The 13,108-nt window shown below is 36.6% G+C and overlaps 1 protein-coding gene across 1 annotated transcript in view; it reads left to right on the forward strand.

Moving 5' to 3' along the window:
* Window positions 1-12,828, forward strand: part of LOC150084910 (sprouty-related, EVH1 domain-containing protein 2-like) — a 139,290-nt gene extending 126,462 nt beyond the window's left edge. The window contains exons 4-5 of the mRNA XM_090375636.1: window positions 2,026-2,081; window positions 11,404-12,828. Coding sequence (XP_090231762.1) covers window positions 2,026-2,081; window positions 11,404-12,369 — 1,022 coding nt within the window. The 3' untranslated portion in view covers window positions 12,370-12,828. The remainder of the gene's footprint in view (window positions 1-2,025; window positions 2,082-11,403) is intronic.
* The last annotated feature ends 280 nt before the right edge of the window (window positions 12,829-13,108 follow it).

Here is a 13,108-nt window from a genome sequence, read left to right on the forward strand (position 1 = left end):
AACATCGTAAAGCCTGGTAGAACTTGTTCAAGAAAGCTCCGATATTTAGCGGAGTTCATGCGGGGATGGTAACATGTATAGGCCGGCTAAGCAGTCACCGACCATACCTGCCCACACATTTATTGCGAAGCGATGTTGTGCCGCATGGGAGCGCACATCGTGTGGGCCCTCTGCTAATCCATACACTAGGTGCATGTTTGCCAGCTCACAGTTCGTATATCGATGCATGCTCTTTGTGCGGCGACTACTGCTGCTTGAATGAGTAAACCAGAAAATTTCCCTCTCGCGAACTGATGAACAGCGCCGTGTACCGACTTACGGTGACGTTTCCGGTTATGGGTTCCTATGCGATTCACATTCCTTTAGATGTTATCTACCTCCCCTAAACGTTTGTACCAATATTTTTGAGACACCCTGTATATTAAGGGTTCGTATCATTTTTATATTATATATATTATGTGAAAAATATAGAGCAAGTATTTTTTTTAATACATATCCAGTGGCGGATTACCCATTAAGGCAATGAGGCACGTGTCTAGGGGCCCCAGGCTTTGGGGGACTCCCAAGACAAGACATTTTCCTATAGTGTTCTAAAATAGATTAATGTTTTCAGTAAACATCATAAAAATCTTGATTAATTTAAGCGAAAATTTAAGCAAAAAATTTAAAAGTACAAAATTTCATTTATTTGCCTCCTAACTTTTATTTATTTTTTATTCTTTTTTATTATTATTATTATTTGGGGGGGGGGGGGCAAATATAATTTGCCTAGAGGTTACAACTATCCTTAATCCGCCACTGTACATATCCGTTACAGTATTTGGAACTTATTTCGTTAGCGAGTATAAAAAAATGTGGCTTATCTAATTTTCACTGCCTTCATTTTGAAAATATTTAGAATATTCTGTTGTTTATTGGACAGCTGATGTGAAAATATGTTTGTATGTTGTGATATCTCAAGTGTCACTTATGACAGTTTTTGCTTTGAGCGTTTTGTAGAAGCTTTAAATAATTTTAAATGTGAGATATACATTAATCTTGATGATATACATGACCGTGATGTGCTCTCTTTATATTGAGCATTCGTTTCCATAAGCAACCACTATTTAAATTCTTAATCTTAACCGAAATTGGTTAGCTTTTTCCTTCTTCCAGCTAATAATAATAATCACATTCGAAATATTAACGTATTTGTATACACCCATATTAGTGTTAATACCGTTTGCCAGTTTTGCATCAGCCTTTAATGAAATTAATGCATTGTTGGTTGTGTCTCATTAATAAATAAGCCGTGACGTCCACTTCGTTTTTCCGCCATTCACTTACATACCCGCTAGCGACGTCAGCCTTCCAGTTGCTCCATTGATCGCGTGTGTGACCTGGTTTCCGTATAATGGTGATACAGCTGAACTACAGCGGTTTCATTCACAAAGCTAAATCATTGCCCAGAGTCGAATTGTGAAAACGCTTTTGTGGATTATACTGCCATCTGGTGGAAATTGTTTCTTAAGTAAGAGTTCAGAACTCTCAAATAAAATTCCATTTTAGAACGGATTTGGCAATTACTGAGAATTGCTATAATAGTAAATAAATTTTCACCACTGTTTTGACTGTTATACCATATATATTAAAGATTTGGCCATAATCTGAGACAGTTATTTTTCTCCTCAGTGCACATATTTTTAAATTAAATGTTTGAATTAAAATCTGATATCTGAGTGATTGAACTGCACCAAAATACTGAACTTGTCTGGAAGGGGAAGATGAGAAAGTTACATTACAAAATAAATTGTATTGCTCCAGCCCCAAGATCATAATGATATTCCACTGTTTATATATTCAGTAAAGATTGCTGGATAAATTTTTTATTACTGTTGTTCTCTTGAGACGGGAGAAAAATTATTGCAAGACTGGCATGAAGTTATCATAATGCACTGTTTGTTAAAGATATTTTAATGTATTTTAAGTTATCTTTAACAGGATTTGCCATTAAAGATAAATTAATAAAATTGTAATTATTTTTAGGTACTGGCGAGTCCCATATCCATGATACAGATGTTGGAGATAATGACGTATTTATGGTGAGAAAGTTTGATAATATTTTTATTAATTTAGCGGTTCCAAGAATAGCTGACCTGTAAAGTTTAGAAAAATTTCCTAGGTTAGTCAAGGATTTCACATATAATGTTTGCAAAGGAAACCACTTTGCATAGTGGCTTCCTTTGCAAACAATCCGGAAGCATTATTCAGATGATTGAATAAGAAATAAGGATATCACTCTGTCATAGCTGGTGCAGTTAAGTTAGCTATCTGCATAAGGTAATTATTTAAAAGGAAAGATCCAGATTGCTGGAAGAAGGTGGGGGAAGTTCTACTCGAAATTTTAGAAAATAAAATTGTAAAATATTTAAAATATTGTACAATTTGAAGTTATATTTATTGGTAATAATATTATCTATTATAGTTGGCCCTTGATAATGTTATAATTACATTTTTTTTTTTGCTATAATGTTGCACTTATTACTGTAGATCTAGGCTAGCATACCTTAAAAACCACAGACCATGAGTTAGGCACTTCAACCTGCAGTTTCCACAAATATTAATTTTTTGCAGTTCTCAAAAATAATGTTTTATTGTCCTTTTGTGTGCCTGCTTGCAATAACTCAACTACCAGTGGACAAATATTTTCTATGAAATATTTATATTTGGGTCTTTTAAGAAAATTTGTTGAGCCATTCCAAATTTCATCAAAATTGGGCAAAAAATAATTTGCCAGAAATCCAGCTATGATTAAATTATCTATCAATGTGAATATAGTTTCTTCTTCAATATAGTTTTGGTTCTTGTTCTATATCCCTGATTTTATTAGAATTTGAGTTGAGAAGTATGAAAAATACTTGCTATGAATATTAGGCATTCTATACACATACCTGTCTTTCTAGTCTTAATGTAAACAAAGATTTCTTTGCTTATGTTAATACCGGCAAAGCAACTAAGCAAACCCTTAGCCATAATTATGAGAGCATCCTTGGATTCAGGGGAGGTTCCCACGGACTGGAGATGTGCAAATGTATCCCCAATTCACAAAGGAGGTTCGAAGGGTGACACGAGTAATTACAGACCAGTTAGTTTAACTTCTGTTCCGGGTAAAATAATGGAGTCACTGGTTAAAGATGCATTGCAGGATCATCTAGACAAGACTGCAGCAATAATTCAGACACAGCATGGGTTTGTTAAGGGAAAGTCTTGTCTGACAAATTTGATTGGTTATTATGATGTGGTCACAAAGGAACTGGATGCAAAAAATAATTTTGATATCATATACTTGGATTTCAGGAAAGCTTTTGACACTGTTGCGCATGGAAGACTACTGTACAAATTGGAGCAGAATGGTATTAAGGGTAAGTTGCTACAATGGATAAAAGGATGGTTAAGTGGGAGAAGACAGAGGGTGGTAATCAATGGGTGCTGCTCTTCGTGGACTAATGTTATTAGTGGAGTCCCACAGGGTTCGGTGTTGGGTCCACTGTTGTTTTGTATATTTATCAATGATATTGATGAAGGTATATCAGGCTTAATGTCGAAGTTTGCAGATGACACGAAGGTTGGCAGGGTTGTTAATGACAGTAATGGCAGTGTGCTACTGCAACAGGATCTAGATAATTTGGGCAGATGGGCTAAGAAGTGGCAACTGAAGTTTAACCTTGACAAATGCAAAGTACTGCATATGGGTAGAAGTAACCCCAGAGAAACGTACCAACTGTGTGGTACTACACTTAAGGTGGTAGAAAATGAAAAAGACCTGGGAGTAATTGTGCAGTCAGATATGAAGTTTTCTGAGCAATGTAGACAGGCTGCTAGGGCAGGTCATGGGGTTTTGTCAATGATATATAGGAATTTTGCTAGCAGGGAAAAGGAGGTGATTGTCCCTCTGTATAAGGCAATGGTCAGGCCACGCCTTGAGTACTGCGTACAGGTCTGGAGGCCTCATTTTAGGAAGGATGTAGATTTGCTTGAGCGTGTACAGAGAAGAGCAACACGATTGGTGAGGAGAATGAAGGGATCCTCTTACCAAGAGAGGCTTAAGTTCTGCAAATTGCAGTGGCTGGAGACTAGGCACCTGCGCGGTGATCTGATTGAGGTCTATAAGGCCTTGAATGGGTTGAGCACGCTGAATTCTGATGGGATCCTCCCACTTGTTCAGAATACGAACCTACGGGGACATAAGTTCAAATTAAGAAAGGATAGATGTAGAATAGATGTGCGGAAATTTGCCTTTAGCCAGCGGGTGGTTAATTGCTGGAACAAACTTCCATCTGTCGTTGTGGAAGTTGATAGGTTAAATAAATTTAAGGAGGAACTGGACAGGCATTTGGAGGGTATGGTGTGATTTTTTTTTTTTTTGGCTGATGCTGCATAAGCTCCTACACTTGCTTTCTTGCATCAAGTGCCACTACTACTACTACATATTTTTCATCTGCATTCACACACAAAGAAGGTTTTAGGAATGTGCATTCCGGAGGTATAGTGAAATCTCTATATATTAAGCCTGGTTATACCTTGGCTTTGGAGATAACACAGCGTTCATGGTATGTCCCTAAATGCAATTTATTGATTTGGCACTAGCCAAATCAAATTATGCCAACAGAGCAGAATCAGCTACTGCAATGGTTTCCAAAGGGTGGATTGCTGAGCAATAATTTCACATATTATTCGACACCATTATATTCTCATGTGCCATATATATGCTTCCTATTTTAGAAGATTTAATTTTTAAAAACAAGAGCAATTCAAGAGTAATTATTGTTCAATTTTTTCCTTATCTGAACAGAGATGCAATAAAAAAAAATCCATCAATGAAATGCTAATTGCATACTGGACACTTATAAGGACTAAATATTTTCCAATGTGAGAGGAACCACTGCCGTATTTGCTAGTTGTGATATGTTCAGTTATTAATTGCAGTAATGTATGACACTGTATGACATTCTTTTCAAGGATGAAATCTCATTTAGAATGGCAATCTGCTAAAGGCATAATGTAAAGTGTGTATGAATTGATGAATAGTTTGTATATTTTTATAAGCTGCTCCTGACTGCACTTAATGTTCTTCATAATTATACTGTAATGCTGTAAAATTCATTTATGCTGTTTATAATCCAAAGTAATACATTCTTGGTGGGGGGGGGGTATATGGCCCCTTCCCTCTGAGGTGCTTATTTACAAAGCCCTATATCCCACATTTCCAAAGCCATTCCTCATATGAATGCCATTTTGCAGATCTTGCCAAGCCAGTTCCCCATCTTTGGACCCTTTCAAGAAGCCTGCTGCTATTTTTTATTTTTTTTTTAAGGTGTGGCCCTTCATGTTTGGACACAGCTAACCAAGTATAGAGCATTAATCCAAGTGAAAACCAGTTGTAAGTTCCTAGTGTGATCTTACAATTGACTTATACAATAGGATTATGGCCTCTTTATCTCTGTAAATAAATCAATAAATTATCACTAAGATACCGTGGGCCTTCCTAGTTGCTTGTCTACTCTCTTTTTTTTTTTTTTTTTTTTTTTTTTTAATAAAGAACTTCATGTCCAACTATATTGTAACTCTCCCTCTCCGCCTCTCTCCCTACTATTCTTAATTTCTTAATTCAACCTCACCAAGTATACAAATTTTTTTTTTTTTTTTGGATGCTATTCCCTGAGTTTACACCTTGTATTTAGCATTAAAACACAGCTTCTAGTTTTCTGATCATCCTTGAAGCTTCTGTGTTATCTTGAAACAGCACTGCTTGGTGCTGATTATGAACTGGGAATATTTTAAAGGGTAAGCACACACACACACACACACACACGCACACACACACACACACACACACACACACACACACACACACACACACACACACACACACACACACACACACACACACACACTTAACTCACAGCTATCCATCAAGTGAACATCACACGAATTTTAGGTAAACATTTCTTGAGTACAGAATAGAAGTTTCTGACCTCTGGGGTATGTTATTTGAAAATTGAGTGCACCTGATATGCAACATAAGCATGTACATTACCAAATTTGGTTTATCACAACTTAAGGGGGGGAACTCAAAAAACAATACTTCTTAATCAGGCCGCCTCCATAGCCAGGTGGGCAGGAGCAAGGAGCAGCAGTGCATAGCACACGCTTCTTGATTAGACTGGGGTTCGAGTCCGTGACCACCAAATACAGAGGATGTGGAAAGGTTAGGGAATGACCACTGCATATCCCCGGAGCAATATGGCCTTGGTTGCTAATGCTCCTAAAAACCAAATAAACAAGGCAGATATGAAGTTCTCTGAGCAGTGCAGACGGGCTGCAAGATTAGCTCATGGAGTATTGTTAATGATATACAGGAATTTTTCCAGCAGGGATAAGGAGGTGATTATTCCCTTGTATAAGGCAATGGTCAGGCCACACCTAGAGTACTGTATACAGGTCTGGAGGCCTCATTTCAAGAAGGATGTAGAGCTGCTGCAACGAGTACAGAGAAGGGCAACAAGATTAGTGAATGGAACAAAGGGGTGCTCTTACGAAGAAAGGCTTAAGTTTTGCAAATTACAGTGTCTGGAGACTAAGCACCAGCGAGGTGATCTGATAGAGGTGTATAAAGCCTTGAATGGTTTGAGCATGCTCAATGCTGATGGGATTCTTCCTCTAGCTCAGAATAATCACCTGAGAGGGCATAAATTCAAATTGAGGAAAGACAGATGTAGGATAGACGTGCGGAAATTTGCCTTTAGCCAACGGGTGGTTGGTTGGTAGAGCAGACTTCCATCCCTTGTCATGGAGGTTGATAGCCTAAATAAGTTTAAGGCTCAGCTGGACAGGTATTTTGAACGAACAGAGGGGTGAAGTGGAAGTGGGTTTTTTTTTTTTTTTTTTTTGGCTAATGCTGCATAAGCTTGCTTTCTTGCATCAAATGCCTCTGCTAACAAACAAACAACAAACTTCTTAATCAGATCTCAAGCAAAGGAAAAGAACTGCAATAACCTTAAGGTTTGTTATGGAGATAATTATTATACTGGCATTGTCCTCTGCTCCATGAGCATGTAGACGTGCCTGGACTTCTCACAAATTTTGGACGACTTGGGTATCCTTTTGCCATTTTTAGGAGATTCAGGATCAAGAGGCCACTGATAGTTGATTGGGACTGTATGTTAGGTGTGCTCTTGATTCAGTTCTTAAGATGCAGTTGTGATCTATTTCAGGAGTAGCTCTGGTTAAAAGACTTTCGGGAAGGTTGAGGATGCTGGTGCCACACTCTGAATGCCTTGGATAGTTTTAATTTGTGTCTTTTGCCCTGCCTTGAATTATTAACAATCTTTTAACAGATATCGACTTTATCTTGAAACAATTGGTTATCTTGTGCATTAAATTGGAATCTTTCTTCCTGTTAGTAGTTTATTCAAAACAGTTAATGATAAATGAAGGCACACCCGTTGTGTGAAGAGTCCATAGATAGACAGCACTCAGCTCCTTCAAAATCCCATGCACTTTTTCTTCAGTATCGTTTTACAACCCCCCCCCCGAGGAGTGGAATAATGCAATCATAGTTTTTCTGCATAAGAAAGGAGATAAATCAAAAATTGTAAATTATAGCCTAATTAGCTTGTTATCCCACATCTACAAGTTGTTCACAAAGGTCATTACTAACAGATTAGAAAGAATACTTGATGAGAATCAACCGAAAGAGCAAGCTGGCTTTAGGACAGGATTCTCAACTATGGATCACCTTCACGTAATATCACAGCTGATATTACAAAGTACAAATGTGTACTTTATACTGATGCATACCCATTGGGCTTTGTGTTCCAATCTCAGTTTGGTGTTAATTACCAATCTTTTAGCTGTTTTATTTATAATTAGGATATCTAAAACAAAATATGATAATCAAGTTAGCAAAACTGTTATTGGGATTACAGAAATAGGTATGCATGAGACATTCATTTATTATGGCTATCTCTCCGCTCAAAGCCCCCTGAGGAAGTAGCAGAGAGATGACCATGTGAATGAATGTAATTTTTCCTAATTTTATTCCTAATATCCCCCTTTTCAGTAGGCGAACTGACAACTGCTAGCATACCAATTGCTAGACAGTCTGTTAGGCCTTAATGCCTGTAATGCCTCCCACCCAAAATAACAATAACACCACAAATGCAAACCCAAAAATTAAATAGAATATCCCCCCCCCCACACACACACAGCTGAAACCCGTTACAACACGATTCTGCTTATAACACAATGCAAGCGTGGCTCCCATCTTTCGTTAGTTGAAATATGTTTTTAGTCACTGAATATCAACATTTTGGATTCTTGTGAACACTTAGGTGATATTTTCAGTTTAATTCGAAGCTGCGATAAGCATTATCGTTTGATTTCAGTAAGAACAATAATAAACGACTTGTAACTTTACTTTTTTTTACTTGTATCATGGAAGCACTTGCTGGTTTTCAAACTGGACTTAAAATCTTGACACAGAAAAAGTAGATTCACTTTCAATTTTCAGAAAAACAATTTTTATGAATATTGATTTGTTTTTGTGACAAAAGGTGTTTGTTTATCGTGTTTATTCTTTGGTTTTTTTATTTAACAGTATGAATAATGATTTTTTTAAAATACTTATTGTATAGTGCAGCATTTCCCAAAATGGGGTCCTTCGACCAGTTCCAGGGGATCTGCGAAATGTTGGCCAACTATACATATATATAGATTACATATATTTTTTTTTTGATTTTTGAAGGGTCTGTAGATCTCAGTAGTTTGGGAACCACTGGTATAGTGCATTAATAAAAGATTTAAACAATGCAAATGCATATTATTTCCATTATTATTCTTTGCGTGATTTTTCTTAGACATAGTATTGCAATTATCATGCAAAAAAAAGAGATGAGCAAAATTGATAGTACATATGAAGTGTGAATGCTGAAAAATAGCTAGAATTTTCCAACACTATCCTGCTTATATTGTGATGTGATTCTTTGGACCCCGAGTATAGCATTATAGTGGGTTTCACCTGTATATATGTATAAGTTCACAAGTGGCACTGCATTCACATGTCTTACATAACAATACACGTGAAGTGTGCATGGACTGTCTAAAGCTAACAATACTGCATTAAAATTACATTTAATCTATGAATTTCTATTTGTCTGATTTTTAATTAAATTTGGTATTACTTCATGAATCTTTCTATACAAATCTAATATAAATTTTGTGAAAATCCATCCACTGTGAGTCCATCTGTTAGCTACAGATGGATGGATGCAGTGATGAGCTGGTTGCACTGGTTTGTGTGAACTAATTAAATTTTTGTACAAACAAATGTTATAATGGGGAAAGTAAAGAAAGCCAACACGAGAACTACGAGAAACATCGGATAACTTACGCAGAAAATTAGTTTCCTGATACAGCACTCTAGCGCTGCTCGCTCGCTCGGTAAACAGACGGTAGGTGTTATCAGTCTGGATCAAAGTCGAGAACGATATATTGATTGACAGGTAGGTGTGGCAAATGATATGTTGATTGGTGTGCGAACACAACACACAATAACATTGGTTTAGTAGCACTCTAAAGCACTAATGGTAACTTGCCCTGATGAATGCTTGCCATAATTGTGAAAAAAGGTCAGGTTACTTCCACTTGAATTCCATGGGAGCTTGACCCCCCCCTCCCGAAGTGGAGGGGGTAACATAACCTTTTTTCTTTAGAATCACAGTCATATTTAGAAATACATTCATAAAAAAATAATTTGATTGTATTTTTATTTTTTTGTTCAGTATGCCCTAATGGTGAAAAAAGGTCAGGTTACCTCCACTCGAATCCCATGGGAGCTTGAACCCCTCCCGAAATGGACGGGAAAACCTAACCTTTTTTCTTTAGAATCCTGGGTGGACTAGCGTATAAATTGTTTATTAACAAAATATAAATTTTTTTGTTACTGTACTTTTATTTTTAAGGTCAGGTTATGAAATATAACGAAAAATAAAGAAACCTTTTACGTTTTTCATAACCAAACCTAAATCAACAGTATAGTAAAAACACTTGTGAACTCAAAAAATCTGCTTTTAATAATGAGAAAAAAAAATAATGAAGAACATAAAAATGAACAAAACTAAACTTTTATTAATTTAGTTTTCATCATAAAATCAACCGTTTTATTTTCCTTACAAATTTCTCTTCCATCTTTAAAAGATTCATCGCTACTATTACCTGTTTACCGTTCATCACAAAACTATTATGCACTGTTCTTTACTCATAAATACACATAATGTCAACCAATGAGTACACAGTAGCTTGTTGTCTGTTGTGCCCACCACCAATCATTTCATCGTTTGCCATGCCTGCCTGTCAATCAATATATCCTTCTCGATTTCGGCTCCAGACCAATAACACCTGCTGTCTGTTTAGCAAGTGCGCAGCGCTAGAGTCTGGTGTCGGGAAACTAATTTTCCACGTAAGTTATCCAACATTTCTCATCGTTCTCGTGTTGGCTTTCTTTACCTTAGCCATTATTACATAATCTCAAAACTGAGTAATATTAATCTTATAAAGTGGTGTTGAAAATAATATGATATACAAAATAAACTTGAAATGCAAAGAAATGCAAATTTGTAGTAGTTAAAAATCCGTTTCTATAATGGATAGGTCAAGAGTTATTTTACTATGTGCATATGCTTGTTATTTGTCACAGGTTACAATTTGCATTAAAGATAAAACTATTTATAGAGAACCGGTTAAGATTTTGGCAGCTCATCACTGGATGGATGGACATAGTGAAGACAATAGGCACTTATGCATATATGCTAACACACCTAATAAACTAAACTTTTATTACATGCAGATGGTGTCTACCCTTGATTTTATATTCACATTTATATTAATGTCTTTTACTCAATGTATTGGAATAGGAAAATATTTTGTCCATAAGTTGATTCCTGTTCTATCATTTTATTTGTTTTATTGTCAAGAAATTACATTTGTAGTGCTTATTTAAAATTTTGAAACTTTTTTTTTTTTTAAAGTATGTTTGTGTTAGGACAGACGTTTTTGCAAATGTTGAATCATGTCTTGAGGAACGTAGTTGGCCATTATTAACTTAAAATGAGAGATTTCTTTTTCAATTGCATGATCCCAAAATTTATTAATGCATTTCATTCCATCAGGATAACTCAATCAGATAATAACCTGCTATTCAAAACAGTGTCCTAATTTAACTTAGTAATTTATTTTAAAAAAGGTTTTGAAACTTTTTTTTAAATGAACTTAAAATATTGCTAATTTTTATATCTATTTTAATAGTTTTCTTTGAGTTTTTTCATCCCTATCAATTTATAATGTTTTTTTCTTAATTCTCTGTAGACGTTAGATCTACCAGTAGACTCTCGCTCCTCATCTGGCTCCAGTAGTGGTAGTGGGAATGGAATTAGTACATTCCAGCCTTCCTCTTCCACACCTATAATTCCTGGTGATGCCTTCTCAACAACTTCCTCTCCTTATACTCATCCCCATGCGAATCACCATCATCTTCATCGTATGCATTTCCTTCGGCCTCCTATAGCTTCACGTTCATTTATTGGTGCCAGTGGTAATGGAAGTAGTACCAGTGGTCTCACAAATTTAAGTGCAGGTGGAAATAGTAGCAATAGTGGAAGTCACAGTGGAGAACTACAGTCAAGAGTGCTTAATGAAGAAGTGTGGATGAAAGAGAGACACACCTTTAAAGATCCAATAAAAGAAAATGTGATTGATAATGATAAAATTGAAATCATGTCTCACGAACCTTACTCCTATGTACAGTTTGCTAAAGAGAAGCCATCTCGAACAGAACACGAATATTCCTATCCAGTTATGGACTCTTTAAAGCGGGACTCAATTGACAACATCAAAAAGCAACAACAGCTACAAGCAATTAGTTCACAGCCTCCTCTTCCTAATAAAAAGAAAAAAGATCGTAAGAAAGAAAACCGCAGACAGTCTCCTCTCTCTCGTGCCCAGTGCCGTCACTGTTTAGATATGTTTAGTGAAGAAGAAAATCAGCGTGGTAGCTGTGAATATGCGCCAGATGGAGTACTAGCCTGCATTAAAGCTGCCACTTGTATTTCTTGTGCCCAGTGTATGCTTTATCACTGTATGTCTGATGCTGAGGGAGACTTTAACCACCACCCATGTTCATGTGATGCCTCAGAAGACCACTGCCGTCGGCGTTGGACAGGCCTAGCACTCCTTTCTATTGTTGTACCCTGTCTTTGGTGCTACTTACCCCTTCGTGCCTGCCACCGCTGTGGTGTTAGTTGTGGCCTCTGCGGAGGTCGGCATGAAGCTTAATAGTGGAGGAATTAAGTTTGATGGTTTTTTAGCAGGTAAAGGCAGCTTGCCTTCTGTCCTGTTCAGCCCCCTTTCCCCCTTCAGCCCTTCCAATGGCAGCATTGACGACACAAGATCACCATTTTCCTGTTAGCTAAGTAACAGCATGTGTCACTGCCAGCTTGGATTGATGCTATCACCAGTGAGAATTTACTCACCTTCTCACTGTCACAAGACTGTGCCTTCCATAGCTGGAAGGATTGGATACTGTTCCCCTGAAAAGTGGTCACAGACACTTATTAATTAAATCACTTTTACTTGTTCATTATGTTACTGTTTCTAGATGTGTTATCATAGAAGTTATAAATAGAAACTTCACATTGTTGCCAAAAAAAATAAAAAATCACTGAAGTAAATAGTCTGCAGCTAAGCTGCATGTTAGTATACCCTTTCAGGTATTCACAGAAGTTCAACATTAAAAGTTTGTCACTACATAAGTTGCTAATATCCAGTTTTGTTTCAGGAAGTACCAGGCTGTAGAGTTCTAAGGTTTGGTACCACATTTTGATACTATCTTTTGGGACCACTTTACAAAACCAAATTCCTACCATAATGTTTATTGCTAGCTACATTGACTAATGCTTGCACAATTGCTCAAATTATTTTATATTAAGAAAAATTTTATATACCTTATTTCCACAAGTGTTAATGTCAGGGATCATAACGGAAACTTTGGCTAAGTTTTCAACCATACATATTG

The sequence above is a fragment of the Mastigoproctus giganteus genome, chromosome 6, assembly GCF_048544385.1.
Source record: "Mastigoproctus giganteus isolate SK-2022 chromosome 6, ASM4854438v1, whole genome shotgun sequence".
NCBI lineage: Eukaryota > Metazoa > Arthropoda > Arachnida > Uropygi > Thelyphonidae > Mastigoproctus > Mastigoproctus giganteus.